Source organism: Liolophura sinensis, chromosome 13 (genome assembly GCF_032854445.1).
Source record: "Liolophura sinensis isolate JHLJ2023 chromosome 13, CUHK_Ljap_v2, whole genome shotgun sequence".
Taxonomy (NCBI): Eukaryota; Metazoa; Mollusca; class Polyplacophora; order Chitonida; family Chitonidae; genus Liolophura; species Liolophura sinensis.
In genome coordinates, this window is record NC_088307.1 from 8,382,221 (window position 1) to 8,398,078 (window position 15,858).

At 38.4% G+C, this 15,858-nt stretch overlaps 2 protein-coding genes across 2 annotated transcripts in view; both read left to right on the top strand.

Moving 5' to 3' along the window:
• The first annotated feature begins 17 nt into the window (after positions 1-17).
• LOC135480476 (ciliary microtubule inner protein 2B-like) lies at positions 18-7,981 on the top strand. The gene is made up of 7 exons (XM_064760316.1): positions 18-246; positions 1,210-1,285; positions 1,631-1,757; positions 2,570-2,797; positions 3,198-3,387; positions 4,201-4,301; positions 6,269-7,981. The coding sequence occupies exons 1-7, from the start codon at positions 161-163 to the stop codon at positions 6,376-6,378; spliced, it is 918 nt and encodes a 305-aa protein (XP_064616386.1). The 5' UTR covers positions 18-160; the 3' UTR covers positions 6,379-7,981.
• Positions 7,982-14,154: 6,173 nt separating this feature from the next.
• LOC135480288 (large neutral amino acids transporter small subunit 1-like) overlaps positions 14,155-15,858 on the top strand; it is a 38,850-nt gene continuing 37,146 nt past the window's right edge. Inside the window, exon 1 of the mRNA XM_064760087.1 lies at positions 14,155-14,892. Coding sequence (XP_064616157.1) covers positions 14,388-14,892 — 505 coding nt within the window. The 5' untranslated portion in view covers positions 14,155-14,387. The remainder of the gene's footprint in view (positions 14,893-15,858) is intronic.

The following is a 15,858-nucleotide window of genomic DNA, read 5'->3' on the forward strand; positions in this document are numbered from 1 at the left end:
CCAGCGGACCTAGTTACGGGATTAGAGCGGTCGCAAACAGGCAAACTGTTAGTCTTTAAGGCCTGTTTTAACCGCAAATTTTCACTTCAGCACAGTGTTTTCAAGGGTCACTCCTCACTCTTTTCGCTAGCAATTGACGCTTCGAGTTTATCAAATAATCATGACTACCATCGCATTCGGAGGCGGCCCAAGTCTGGAACAAAGGAGGTCTTTTGCCGCTCTAAAGGAAGGCGCCCATGTTCCGGGGTAAGATCCAAGATATAGACATAGATATATATTAGAATCCATCACAGTTAGTAGGTATCACGCTAACAGCAGTGTTTGACAGGTCAACAGGTTAAGTGCCAGTGATGTTTGTTTTGTATAGGGCGCTCTAAGCAATAAAGAGACATGTGAATGTTTGAATGTCAATCATGTGTTTGAATATGTCACAGGTACAGTTGAGATGACATAAATCATCGATATCGAGAGGACTGATGATTTTCTCTCTCGTTCATGCCATTTTGTCCACAGATCCAGGACAAGTCACAATGGACCATTCAAATGTCTGTTTTGATGATATATTTTAATAGAATGGAGTATCTGCATTTTATGTGACTTTGATAATGCTTCAATGTTGGACGTTTGAATCCCGTCATTCAATAGTTCAGTTCAGTTAAACATCAAGGTCTTTTTTTTCAACAATTTCTGATATATACCTGCCTCAGCATTTAATCGTTGAATCCAAAAACCCAAGGCAGGTAAATATCAGAAATTGTTGAAAATAGACCTCAACGTCTAAATTAATTGAACTTGTCATTTAAGAATACCAGTTTGATCAGTCAGGCACAATATCATTTCCAACCAACTTGATGTTTCATATATTTAATATGGTTATAGGTGTCAGTGATTTCTCGACAACATCACAATGTCAGAATTGATTCATTTTGCTGAAAACATTATTAATACACTGTTACAAAAAAGGGATACAGGACATTCAGGATTTGGGAAATGTGTATTATGGACAATACATAAATGATGTGGGAATACCCATTATAATAATATTAAGTGAGGTTATTGAACTTTGTCAAGACTCATTTTAAATTTCATTAAAACTCAAAGCAAACCTAGTGAAAAGGGAATTATTTATTCTTGCTTTCTGTGATTAAAGCTGATTAAGAGCGAAAGTAGCTATACAATAATTTCATGTAAATTATTCTTTCTTTGCAGGTACAGAGGCTACTGCCCACAAATCAAATACAGAGTTGGCCAAACATATGGACAGGACACTCACGACTTAGCCAAGGTCAAAAGAAAGCCTAGCTTTTTGTTCCTACTACAGTGCATATTGTGACATTTGACTTATTTCTGTTATATCATATTAAACTTTATGATAATAATTATTAAGATTTATTCCTGACCTCTGTCAAATAAATATGACTGATTTTTAAAATGGACAAGTTTTTGCCTATGTGTATGTCTAAGCTTTTGAAAGGAGTGAATTTTAAAGTTTACAACCTTCCATACTATGTCTGACAACTGTACATCTAACATTGCTTGAGAGCTAGATTGACCAGATGGTTAGCATCTGAACGTTTCTGAGTGATTAGATATAACAAGGTGGTTAAAACAATATTTACACATTTTACAGGGAAAACACCAAGTGAAGACGCAGTATGGAATTCTAAGTCCTGTGGTCAAAGAAACAATAATGAATCGTTTACCTGAATCAACAGGTGATAATAAATACACTGAGAACATGGTTCCTGGATACACTGGTAAGTGCTGTACTAATTAACCAAGAAAACATACTGCATTTCACCTATAGTTTAATACACATTTCCCAAATCCTGAATGTCCTGTAAAAATGCACTTTCAGAAGTAGCTTAAAATGGTACTTTTGTTGCCTACACTTAAGTTTTTCTGAATTGGGTCTAAATGTCCTCTGGAGGCATCCATTCATTTTTCTTCATTACAGACAAGACATCAGATGTAAACATGTATGACACTAAAAAGAAATTTAAGCATATTTCTGTAACAGTAAACAGATATTTAGCAAAACAAATTCAATTTAAAACCCAAGCATTCTGATAAAAATTAATCAAATTACAAAAAAAAGAAACATTCTAAAGAAGCACTCTAAGGTGAAAGAATCAACCAAGATCAAGCCAAATGCTAAACTTTAGGTGGATACAATGTAGACTGAGACACCTGGTGAAATCTTTGTCCATTGTTGTCATGGTTGTTGTTATCAATGTTTCAATGACCATCAAGCTCTTTTTTTGATTTTGAATTCATTGTGGGTCTTGTGTGACACTATTACAGAATAGTTCATGAACTGCAACAGTTTCCTCTCTCTCACAAAAGAGCACCATCAACCACTCATTGCCACCATGGCCTCAAGAGCCATGTGTGATATTGTCATAGTTTGCCACATGCATTTGTTTACATCACATGATCAGCTCCCCTTGACGTTGCAGCATAGCGATTGGCTAATAATATGTAAGTAACATACTGTAACATAACAAGTAACATAAAAGTATTACACCATAGATGCAATAAAATTCTGTGTGCTACATTGTAATTGTAGGCTATGTCCCTGGGATGACATTTAAGTTCGGCAACACGTACAAGGAGGAATGTGACAGCTGCATAGACAACCTCATCACAGGCCAAAGAACTGCAGACATGAAACAGGCCGATCTCAGATCCCAGGTAGCGAGTTACCCACGCCTGACCGCGGTCTCGTACGACCCCCATGTCAGAGACTATCTCAACCTGTACAGGGACACACATCCAAGACAACCCCTCATGCAAGGTTTGTGCAAAGCTAAATGTCAGTATATAAAAATTGTTGAAAAAAATTCCATGTAACAAGGTGTGATATTAGCCACCTCTGGGCTGAAGGAAGTTTGCCTGTAGTGTAGATCTCTAGCTGAGAATCCCTAGCTTGTTAACCTGGTCAAATGTACCTTTTATTTTCTTTTAATTTATTCCTGCATTTCTTTAATAGTGTATTCACATTTTACCATAATTGGTGAATATGGTACATAGACAAAAAATGGAAGACAAATTCAGTTTGTTTCATAACCAAGTGCAATTCTCATCTTAGGTAAATTTCGGCTTTTTCTCTTTCGGTCAACCTCCTTACTGATTTTTATTTCTGCATTATACACAGGCATACATTTATAAATGTTGTGTTGTAATCTTGCACACAGATGACAAGAGAGCTTTCACAGAACCCCCCATGCCTGGTTACCAAGGTTACATACCTAGGATACGACCCACTGAGCTGGGGCTGGGGTGTCGGTACCACACAGCGACGAAAAACGGCCTGGAAGCATTTAGTGGTGAAACCATGAGACATATGGCAAAAGAGAAGACATTTGCAGGATTCCCAACCAACAGGTAAATGACGGTAAATTTTGCCTGTGAAGAAGTTGTACATTTTGCGTGATTCTGAGAGTCCCTTTGATCCTAGAAAAGTGGTGGAAGGTTGGATGATGTTCAACTGAAAAAAAATTTTTGGAAAAATAATAAGTTATATACCTATATATAGGCTTTGCCTGTTTGTCGATGATTTTTATTTATATGAATAATGTATTGAAAGGTAGAAAGACTTTGTTTCGCAGATACATGTATGCATTCATCCTCATCCTATCATCATAGTTTAAACTAAACTCGCAAGTGTATTCGTCATGTCAGTGGCTCTGTTTACACATGTGGGAATTTTGTGTAGCCATTGTTCACAAAGAAGTATTTTATTTTATTTCGAACTTAAATACTGGAAAATCTTTCCTTGACTTTATGCTTAGCTCTGATACAATTTGTCAAGCACTCATGGCTGTCAATTGTTAAGCACGATGTCATAATGTCAGCCTGTAATCAGTTATTTTGATCAAACAGTGTTTTGTTTTTTTATAAAAGTGACAAAATAATTCTTTGTGCTTTTTATAACTGCGTGTAATGCTTTTCAGTTATACCTTTTATCTGTCTTACAGTGTTTAACTCTCCTCTAAGCTCTGCCTCCTTAGTGTGTTGTGAACAACTGGCTTGTATTTGTTACGTCCCTGATGTACATTTAATCCTCCATGGTGACTTGTTTATCTGACAGCAGATAAGTCTAGAGAAATTTTATAGCCCTACATGTTGTGCGCCACTGGCTTGTATTTGAAATGTCCATGTCACATTTTAACTTGTTGTCTTGTTTATTTCTGACAGTATGAGTCAAGACAAGCTCTCTATGAAGGTTGTTCCTGGGTTTGGACGGCGACTTTACATGACGGATGGGATGATCCCAAAATACACAGGATATGTCCCACGTAAGTCCCTTGTGACAGTCATGGCAGGTGTCACACTTGTGTTCAACCTTTATGTGTCCCATGTGAGGTGCTTGTGACATTAATGGTAGGTGTCACACTTGTGTTCAACCTTTATGTGTCCTATGTGAGGTGCTTGTGACATTAATGGTAGGTGTCACACTTGTGGTCAGCCTTTATGTGTCCCACATAAGTGCCTTGTGACAGTAATGATAGGTGTCACATGTGTAGTCAGCCTTTATGTGTCCCACATAAGTCCCTTGTGACAGTAATGGTAGGTGTCACACTTGTGGTCAGTCTTTATGTGTCCCATGTGAGGAGCTTGTGACAGTAATGAGAGGTGTCACACTTGTGGTCCGCCTTTATTTGTCCTATGTGAGGCGCTTGTGACAGTAATGGCAGGTGTCACACTTGTGCTCAGCCTTTATGCATCCCTACATAAGTCCCTTGTAAATCCCACATAAGTAATGATAGGTGTCACATGTGTTGTTAGTCTTTATGTGTCCCACATGGGTGTCACACTTGTGGTCAGCCATTATGTGTCCCATGTGAGGCGCTTGTGACAGTAATGGCAGGTGTAACACTTGTGATCAGCCTTTGTCCCACGTTAGTCCCTTGTGACAGTAATGGCAGGTGTCACACTTGTGGTCAGCCTTTATGTGTGCCATGTAAGACCCTTGTGACAGTAATGGCAGGTGTCACACTTGTGATCAGCCTTTGTCCCACGTTAGTCCCTTGTGACAGTAATGGCAGGTGTCACACTTGTGGTCAGCCTTTATGTGTGCCATGTAAGACCCTTGTGACAGTAATGGCAGGTGTCACACTTGTGATCAGCCTTTGTCCCACGTTAGTCCCTTGTGACAGTAATGGCAGGTGTCACACTTGTGATCAGCCTTATGTGTGCCATGTAAGACCCTTGTGACAGTAATGGCAGGTGTCACACTTGTGATCAGCCTTTATGTGTCCCATGCGAGGCGCTTGTGACAGTCATGGCAGGTGTCACCCTTGTGGTCAACCTTATGTGTCCCATGTGAGGTGCTTGTGACAGCAGGTGTCACACTTGTGGTAAGTGTTTGTGTCCCATGTGAGTCCCTTGTGACAGTAATGAGAGGGGTCACACTTGTGATCAGCCTTTGTCCCACGTTAGACCCATGTGACAGTCATGGTAGGTGTCACACTTGTGGTCAGCCTTTATGTGTCCCATGCGAGGCGCTTGTGACAGTCATGGCAGGTGTCACACTTTTGGTCAACATTATGTGTCCCATGTGAGGCGCTGGTGACAGTAAGGGCAGGTGTCACACTTGTGGTAAGTCTTTATGTGTCCCATGTGAGTCCCTTGTGACAGCAATGGTGTGCATCCCACTTGTAGTCAGCCTTTATTTCACTGCAATCCAAAAACAGTTGCTCTTACATTCCAGCTGAGCCACACACACAACACATTTTTTCCACTTGGTAATGCCATGCCTGCCCTGAATTCCTGACATGGCCATCCCTCAAGCCACAGCCATTTTGCATTCACCACAGTTGTTGTCTGGATGGTGCATGTGTGTTGAACTTGAAACCTGTAAAGAAAGAAGTGCCCATGGCTGATTTGTTTTGAACTAGTCGCCCGGTTATAAATCTGGGGCTGGCATTCCATTACCAAGTTGATTTACGTTTGGGACGGCAGGATCTGTGAACATTTCTGCTTTTACCATTTGGCTTTTCCTCTGTGGTACCAACCAAGGTAAAAGTTGCACTAAAAACTGTCCTGTTGTAATACCTGAGCACTGTGTCACCAGTTTGCACATAAATCATGATCACAAAGACAGGAATGAACAATTTGCTTGTATCACATTATGAATGAAACAGTTATGGGGGAAAGGTAAAATGAAACATAATTAACCTTATTTCACTATCCACATAAGTTCACTAGAAGCTGTTAGTGGTAAGTCTGCAGTCAGCCTGATCATTGTATTCTTTGTTTACAGAGAGACGATACGCATTTGGAAAGACGTACGGTGACACGACAAGATCCCTGGAAGTGTGCGCTCACCCCAGCTCTTCATTTGGGGAGTACGTTAAATTAAAAGGCCATTAGGGTACTCACACATACACATATGTATTATTCAGAGTTAAGTATTATTTGACCGTGACTACATTATATGGATGTGAACTTACCACAAACAAGAGACCGGTATAACAGACTGTACTACAAAACATGTACCAGTCTTTTGTTCACAGTATTACATTTGGGTGATAATTCAGTGGTGGTTTTAGCCATTTGTTGCATATCGCTGTAATGTTCAGTGAAGCATTGGGGTAATTTCATTACATATACTTGTAGGGGTACTTCACTTTTTGCATTCCTGTTTTGCCAAGTATTTGTCAAAGTGGGAGGAATTGGGTTGTTGGTTAGGTTATAGAAGGATCGGGGAGAAATGGATAACATAGAAACGTGTCTATTTTGGTTCTTGTGTTAGTGACATTTAATTCAGAGGGGATTTTTGTTTTGTTAGGGATAGCGTTCTATGATTTAAAGCCTATTCAAAGCTGTTGTCTTCTGTATATTGTTGTTACATATTGAAATAAAATTTGGAAGATATTATATATAAATTCATTCGTATGCTCACCATTTGAGAAACAAATATCTGAGAGCATTTTTATGTAGACTTAATAGTGTGACATGCATGAGGATTAAAACTGTGAGGATTGAACATCTGCATGTACATGGATTCCAAACCAGCTAATACAGGGTGTAACCATGAAAGATGAAGATCAATATTGTGGCATTCTGTTTTGAATGAAGTCAGAATGAAGTCTTGTCCCTGAGCATTACTAACATTTGTGTATTTTGTAAAACTTACAAGTAGTACTACAGGGTTTCAAAACCGTGAAATGATTAATAAAACAACAGGTGAGGATTAAAACAGAGAAATTAGACTTGAAAAGTAAGAGGGGGATTTTTCGGCAGGGTAGTATTCTGCTGCAGGTGCTACGAGTCCTGAGCCGAAAATTCTGTGCCGTGTCCTATTTTTGTCTTTGTCAGTACTAATGATGTTACATTAAAACATCGAATGCTTCGGTATACACTGATGAATAGATAGCAGATCAGACCAACTTTTCATAATTAACAAAAAGGTCATTTTTGTGACAACCCCCCCCCCCCCTTTGTACACTTCAACAGATACTATTCACCAGTTTTTCACTTTCTGTTCATCTCTGATTGTTAAAATTGCTATCTTGTATAATGTACGTTAGACTGTTACTTGAAGTGGGAAATTATTTATTTTGTTTATAAATTGCTAAGCCAGTTTTAATGCTGTATTTTACAACACAAGGGTCTGTGATACAGTATATATATTTATTTGCTTACATTTTACCATATGTTTGTGCATCTGTGATATAGCTTCTTGCTTTATTTATTTTGGTAATAAATGCTGTGTATTTGCATGATTTTTTGCAAGTTTATTAATGATTCTAAAAATAAGCTGTAAACAGTTGCCGATCTTGTATTCCCTTTGATAAAAAAAAAATTTAATTCAAGACTGTTAATTGTGGGTAATTCTTGAAAGGGTATGTATTCACATCCTTTGTGTTCTGGTGGGCACAAGATTTTTTTCCTGTGTCACATGATAATACATGACCTCCTTCTTGGTACTTTTTGTTTCGTGGACATATTTGTTTGGAATACATAAAGAAGGAAGTAATGAAATTTGGTATTGACAGTGTCTTTTGACACTATAATTTATCAGCATGGCATGGCTGTATTTGGTTATAAAATATGGGTATCATATTTTGAAAGTCTAAAACCTATGTAAAGCAATAAAGACTAAAATTGGAGATATATTTGCATAAAATATAGAAGTTCAAAATTTCTTGGGCCTGAAGTTTTCTCTAGGTCTGTTGCTTCCAGATAGTAACATTTGTCAAAATTGTGGTGTATATTTTCCTCCAATTTGTCTTAAAGACTTGTGGCCCTTACATTTCTGTACTTAAGTGTATGCTTGTTTTCTTATAAGGATATGATTCCATGTCTTATTTGTAAAGTAGCTTTTCTTTTTTGAATAGAGGTAAAAACAACTTATGAACTTGTATATTTTTTTTGTTCTCACAATGCATGTAAATGTATTTCTGACACATTTGTCTCTGTTTTCAAGGATATGAATTTCAAATTATATTGGATTATTTCGACGTCCTTTTTCCATCAAAACTTGCCTAAGAGATCAGTAAAAGTTTGTATAAAATTTATCATTGAAATCTGCTTTTTTTATTCCTTGTGTATTTGTTTTTGTTCTTTTTTTTTTCCCCATAAAATTTCCATTTATTCATCAGATCTGTGTCAAGTCATGGTTCTGTCTTGTTCAGTTCTCAACATAAGGGGATGGACCAAGTTCTGGTCAAGTTGGTATCAGTTTACTGTGATGCATTGGATGTCATGTGTGGTGTCTTTGTCATGATCTTCCAGTCAGGCAGCACTAAAAATAGTGCTGTCATTAAGACCAACCTGATAACAGATGAAGAAGATATTGCTCCTGAGCTGTAATTGGTAAACAATGTAACTAACAAATAAATAGGTAAAGATCAAACTTCTGCCGGTGTCGCATCACTTATTATGGCAAATGGATTTCTACATTTGTCAAATGTTCTCAGTCCTCTCTTCAGCCAAGTGGTTAAAACAGTCTTTCAACCACTACAGCGCAGGAGATTTTTAAATTCCAGCCTAGCTAGAAGACAGAATCCTGGAGATTCATCCACCTTTATAGGCTAGTCAGGGTTATCAGTAATTATCAACAGCGTTTGTATGGCCCTTTTGGTTGACTCCATGCATCTATAAAATTGTCATCCTTGCTACAATGAAATGTTCTACAGTATGATGCCATATCCATTCAGGTGAATTAACAACACACCAGCTTTCCTATTAGTCGAGTATGTGTGTGTGTGTTTATGAAGGAGTTTTGGAATTTTTGCTATATGAAATGTTCTTGGATGACAACACTGCCTAAATGTATTCTGGGGGAAAGCCTTCTATTAACTAATGATTATATTATAATTGTGGCCATGGAAAGTAAAATTAAATCTGACTTAATCCAATCATAAATATTGATGCATGCCTGAAAGATGCACACTTGCATTGATACGGGTAGTAATACAACTCTCAACGCCTGCATAAAGTACTGTGGTAATGTGATGGTGGTTGTGATAGATTTATCTTCCCCTTTAGTCCGATCGTGTAACAGTCGTCTTAACCAAGAAATATTGGACAGAGAAGGTTTGGTCAGGCAAAATGATTATGCCTTATAGATAAATATATTAATAAATAAAAATTTAAGAAAACGAAGTAATATTTTACAACTTACAAAATTTTTGGTACAGTACCAGTACCTACAATTTCTTCAGAATGTTATACGACCCACCATTAGGCGGAGAGCCTAAGGGCTATAACTCTATGACAACACAGTTCTGTCATTTCTCTGATCTTTTCAGTATCTTTTGCGCAAATGAAGAATTTGATCATACTTTTGGAACAACTGGAAGAATTTTTTTTGATCGGATCACAGCACCCACCCCCACTCTTCTTTGGCACAGCACCCAACCCCACACTTATTTGGCACAGCGTAAAACCTGGCTGGAAAACCGGGCTGAGGTTTTGCCTAGACTGTAATAAAAACAAAATAAATTTCCCCTACCCTAAAAGGCCTTCAGTACTGGGCCACAACCCAGTCAAAAAAATAACTTTAAAAAAAAAAAAATCAGTTTTCCTATAGTGTTTTCCTTAGGGGTGGGCGCTTATATATATAAAATATAGTAAAACATAAAAATAACAAAATTGTGTTAATTTATGATTCGGTCGACGAAATATCCTCGTTCGCGTTTCAATATTTGGGGAAATATATATTGAATTACCACAGTAAGCCTACATCACAAAATGTATCCTGGAAAAGTGCCATGAACAATAGGGCATACCAAATCTGAATTAACCTAATATATATATATATATTAGAGTTGCATTATATATACCCACCCATTGTTGTGCTGTTTCGTCTAGAGTTATTCCCCTCTTTAGTCCGATCACAGTAAAGTCTTCTTAGTGGACAAAAAGACAGCGAGGTTGTTATTGGAAATGAAGTTTTGATGCATTAAATGTCTTTTTGATCACCTTTATGTGTTATTTCTTGGCCATTTTCAATACGTTTTTGCGCAGTTGACGAGTTTTATCACCATTTTGGAAGAATTGTGAGAGTTACTCCCCCTTGGCTGGCAGAGGGGTGAGGAAAATGGCACACTGATTTCAGCTGCTGCACGTAGCCTACCCTTGCATTCTGCCCCAAAATAAAGTCAGAAAGCACTTTTTGACAAAATCAAAAAAATATTATAGATAAATATATCAATAAATAAAAATTTAAGAAAACGAAGTAATATTTTACAACTTTTACAACTTACAAAATTTTTGGTACAGTACCAGTACCTACAATTTCTTCAGACTGTTATACGCCCCACCATTAGGCGGAGAGCCTAAGGGCTATAACTCCAACAGTTTTCCCCATAGTTTTAGTTTTTGGTGGACTCATAGATACACAGATGATGATGTGTCGTGCCTCACAATTGTCCATTTCCACAGTTGTCATGGTTACCAGATTGCCATTTCCCTTTGTCTACTGTATAAATATACATGATTTCGTGTTCGGGCTATAATGCCAACAGTGTTCCACAAAGAGTTTAAATTTTTGGTGGATACATAGATACACAGATGACAATGTGTAGTGACTGACATTTGTCCGTTTACGGCTGTCATGATAACCAGATTGCCATTTTCCTTATATATAGAATATAGATAGACAGATATGATTTTGTGTCCAGGTTATAACGCCAACAGTTTTCCACAAAGAGTTTAAATTTTTGGTGGATGCATAGATATACAGATGACTATGTGTTGCAACTGACATTTGTCCATTTTCGCAGTTGTCATGGTAACTAGTTAGCCATTTTTCTTATATATTCTGTATGAACAGATTTGATTTTCATGTCCGAGCTACAACTCCAACTGTTTTTCCGCGCAAAGTTTGGGTTTAAGGTGGACACCTTTATCCACTTGTGATGAAGATTCCCCTCAGGGGTTATACTCACCACAATGCTGCTGATTTTTTTTATACATTTCAAACAAATGCATTTGTTGAGGCGTATCTTGTGTTCACCTGAACTCTTGTTTTTAAGTCAATTATGGCGCAGAGCTATAAACAGTAAAAAAAATTTTTCTAAAAAACTCTTTATACCTTAGTGGATATGGTAATGTGAACACATTTGCAATCAACTTGAGATAAAGCTACATTAAAGTCTACAACACAGCTTCTTATTACAAAAGTAATCAGGGAGTACCTCTAATGCTCACTGCGAATAAACTGTAAACACACGTTATATAATACGGTATGAAAACACACATTTGCTACCCTCAATATATGGATCAAATTCCATGACATAACCAACCACCCCTACCCCACCCCTACCCCACCCACACTGACACACACACCACAAACACCCCACCCCATTGGTGAATGCCCCATTTCTTTCTAATCCACCTAAGTGGTATGGACCCACTAATCATTTCCTGTCCAGAATAATACGTTTCAGGCTATTATAATACATTAATGTCAAGCCAACATTATGATGTTGTGGTGAAAATAATCCACATCTGCATAAGGCCAGGTGTATACAGGGGGTTAAGATGTAGAGCAGGTGACCGTAATGCTTGTTTATGCATGACACTTTAGATGTTCCGCGGATAAGCCACAACATTCAGGTTTATAAAAACATAGGGCTGTTCTGTTTCTCTCCTTTTGCAGAATTTTCATTCACTGATTCACTTCATTCCAGCGACTAAGGGTAGCATATGCTAAGTACAGTGCTATAATGTGATGTAGCCCCTACATAGAACAGGCATATGTAACAGCCGTATATAGAATCAAATGCCTTAATTAATTGATAAACATGGATAGAACTTCTTTAGATTCGATGAGATATCAGACTGTAAGGAATATTTCATTTGATGTCACTTTGTATCGTGTAAATAAATCCCGTAAAGGTAATAAATTCAAACACTGTAAACCCAATCTTACCATAATATCTGCTGTAAGTTACAGTCAAAAAATTTAGCTTGCTTTGAGTGCATATAAAGACAATGTATTTTTTGATCTTTTATCTTTTAATTTTGAACAGACGAAGAATAAGTCTGTGATATTTGTCACAGGAATAAGTTGTGTTACAAGAGGAAAAGTAAAGTGTAGATCAGATATTTTTATTTGAAAAGTGAAGTATAGATTTATTTCACTGTTTCCCTGGTTTGATGGGATGTCTCTGTCACACCTTTGAAAAGTAATTAACCTCTTTCAGTTGAAGTCATTTAATCACTATATATATTGTTTTTTATATACCGGTATATATATGTATATAATTTTTTTCATAATCTGGCTTCCAGAATTTTATTTGAATACCACCCAGATACAGACTTTGATTTTGATGTAAATGTCCATTAACTAGGTGCATTCTACTGGTCATGCGAAAAACTGGGCAAATATATCAGTGACATTCTTTAAACCTAGATTTTTTTTTTTTCCTTTATCTGTTCAAAGTTAATTTAACATCCCTACTGTAAGAGAGATTGCAGATATCTGATGGCACTACTGTATTAGGGATTGCAGATATCTGATGGCACTACTGTATGAGGATTGTAGATATCTGATGGCACTACTGAATGAGGGATTGCAGATATCTGATGGCACTACCGTACGAGAGATTGCAGATATTTGATGGCATTACTGTATGAGGGAATGCAGAGATCTGATGGCACTACTGTATGAGGACTGCAGATATCTGATGGCACTACTGTACAAAGAAGAAAATCCGCTCCGTAATATACGCTGAGATTTGTGTGAATGACAGACTATGGACGTAGAATATTCTGTATATTCTAGAATACTCTACCTCCATGGACAGAATAAGGTAAACAAAATATAGCTCTAGCTATGCCCACAATCAGTGTCTTTTATTTATTTATTTATTTATTTTTGGGCCTCCGTGGCCGAGGGAGTTAGCACGCCAGCACGGCACAATGACCCAGGAGCCTCTCACCAATGCAGTCGCTGTGAAGCTCAAGCCCAGCTCCTCTCCAGCAGCCTGCAGATGGTCGTGGGGTTCCCCAGGGCTCTACCCGGTACTCCCACCATAATGCTGGCCACCGTTGTATAACTGAAATATTCTTGAGTACGGAGTAAAACTTATATTTCTTGTATATATTTCTTTATGAACATACCGGTATGGTACGTATCGAGGAAATCACACTGAGCCGGAAGAAAAACAACCAAACCCCGCTTGCATAACGAACTTACTTGTTTAAAGCCACATTCCAGACTATCCTCTGACCCAAGAGGTAGTATAAGCGTATTGCTAGCAGTTTTTCATAACCATTCATTCATTCAACTATTTGACCGAGTTGTGGACCGGGCTCCATCAGACTAAACCACATGAATGAACGTAAAATAGATAAGCTGTGATTGGAACAATTTGGGATCGTCCAAGTTTAACTTCCCAGGGGTGTCTTCAAGTAATTTTGCTATCATAATGATAAATAACCAAAACGAAATTGAATACAACAGGATAACAATTGAGAATTTTGTACAACTACTTCTTTATTCTTATATGCACTCATTTAGTTGGGTGATTTGCGATGAATACATGGTAAATAGTCTAACCTTAGTTCCTGGTTGTATTATGTATTGATCCACTACCACGTGACGGGTCAAATGGCTTTTTTCATTGGCTAATAGAACTGGTATCTATCCGCAAGAGTGTCCGCGTGAAAATATGAGCGGGCTGTTGTAAAGCAAGCACACGTGTGTAGGTGCCCTCTCTCTCCCTGCATTCATTTTCCTACCGAAAATCCGCGCTGCTGGACAACCAGATTTGAAAAAAAACATCGTCATTAAGTGTTCGTTGAAGTGTCGGATTGGACTAGCGTATTGTGAAGCTGTTGGGGAAGCTGTTTTAGGTGGTATTGGCTAGGAAGGCTTGGATTCAGCTCCTACAGATACAACAAGCAACGCACAATAATCAGAGATGGCCGACAAAAACGATTACGCCGCAGTCAAAGATGGTACACCGCAGGCAAGCGCCGACAAGACCGAAGCCGGCGGTGATCATGGAGAGGACACGATTAATTTGAAACCCAAAATAACACTGATTAATGGTGTTACCGTAATCGTTGGTAGTATCATAGGATCTGGTATTTTCGTCAGCCCCACGGGCGTTTTGAAAGATTCTGGCAGTGTGGGACTGTCCCTTATAATTTGGGTTTTGTGTGGACTGTATTCGATGATCGGCGCGTACTGTTATGCCGAATTAGGAACGGCTATTGTACGATCTGGAGCTGATTATGCTTATATCTACGAAGCTTTCGGGCCGTTCCTGGCCTTTCTTCGCCTGTGGGTGGAATGTATGATCGTTCGGCCCTGTTCTCAAGCCATTGTAGCCCTCACGTTTGCGTACTACGTGATCGAGCCGCTTTTCCCGGGATGTGAACAGCCAGACATCGCTGTGAGGCTACTTGCTGCAGTCTGCATACGTAAGTATATGTATAATTATCTTTATTGATTACAGTACTGCAAAACAACCTTTTCGGCGCGATGCCTGGCAATATAAGCTTACACAAAGTGGGCTGTGTAAGTCAAGAATAAGTTTTTCTACTGTGTGCATGTCTAATCTACACACGTGGCCTCTTGCGGTGTAGCTAGACCACGTGGTTCGCAGACTTGTAACATCTGTCACTTAAGTTCATCTTCAAGTCGGTACACAACAAGATCGTTGTAAACCGAGCCAGCGATTTTTATTGACTTTATTTATCGCTGTCGATTTTCCTGCTGAAATCCGTAATTTGATCCCCCGTTCATACTATTGTCACCGACACGGGCCTGCGTCAATGAAGTCACAGTACATGTTTACAGCTTGGCGGAGGTGCATGAATTTGACTATTTGCCAAGTGGATCACGTGCTGACGCCAGCCGATAGAGTGGCAATAGTATCTTACTATTACAAGAGATAATATGTTACAACTGTGGGTTTCCTGAACTCAGTAATACCACACCCAAGGGCTTGGCTCTGGGTTGTGGACAAGTGTTTGTAAACATAAAACTCTGGCTACAATATCAGGAGTGGTTTGCACTTTGCTACCTAGATGATGAAATATACATCCAACTGGTTTTGTGGTGCCATTTCTGTGTTCCTTTCTGTTACCGATAGCTGAATTGTAGATTGCTTGAACCACAGTACATTTATAACAGCAGGCCAAAGGTTACATGCATGGAAGGAAATGTTTAAAGATTTCTTGTGATTATCCAAGCCAGATAAACTTAACAGATAAAACAAGGAAGGAGAAAAGTATTCAGTTTACCTAATAATTTTACTTGTTTTTTACACTGTGCGTGTGGCCCACAGATAAGCAGTGTTCAACTTCCATATACTTGTAAATCATGTGAAATGTCACGGAATTCTCATTTCTGTGAGTAGGGGTAACAGATGGCGAGAAGGCCTG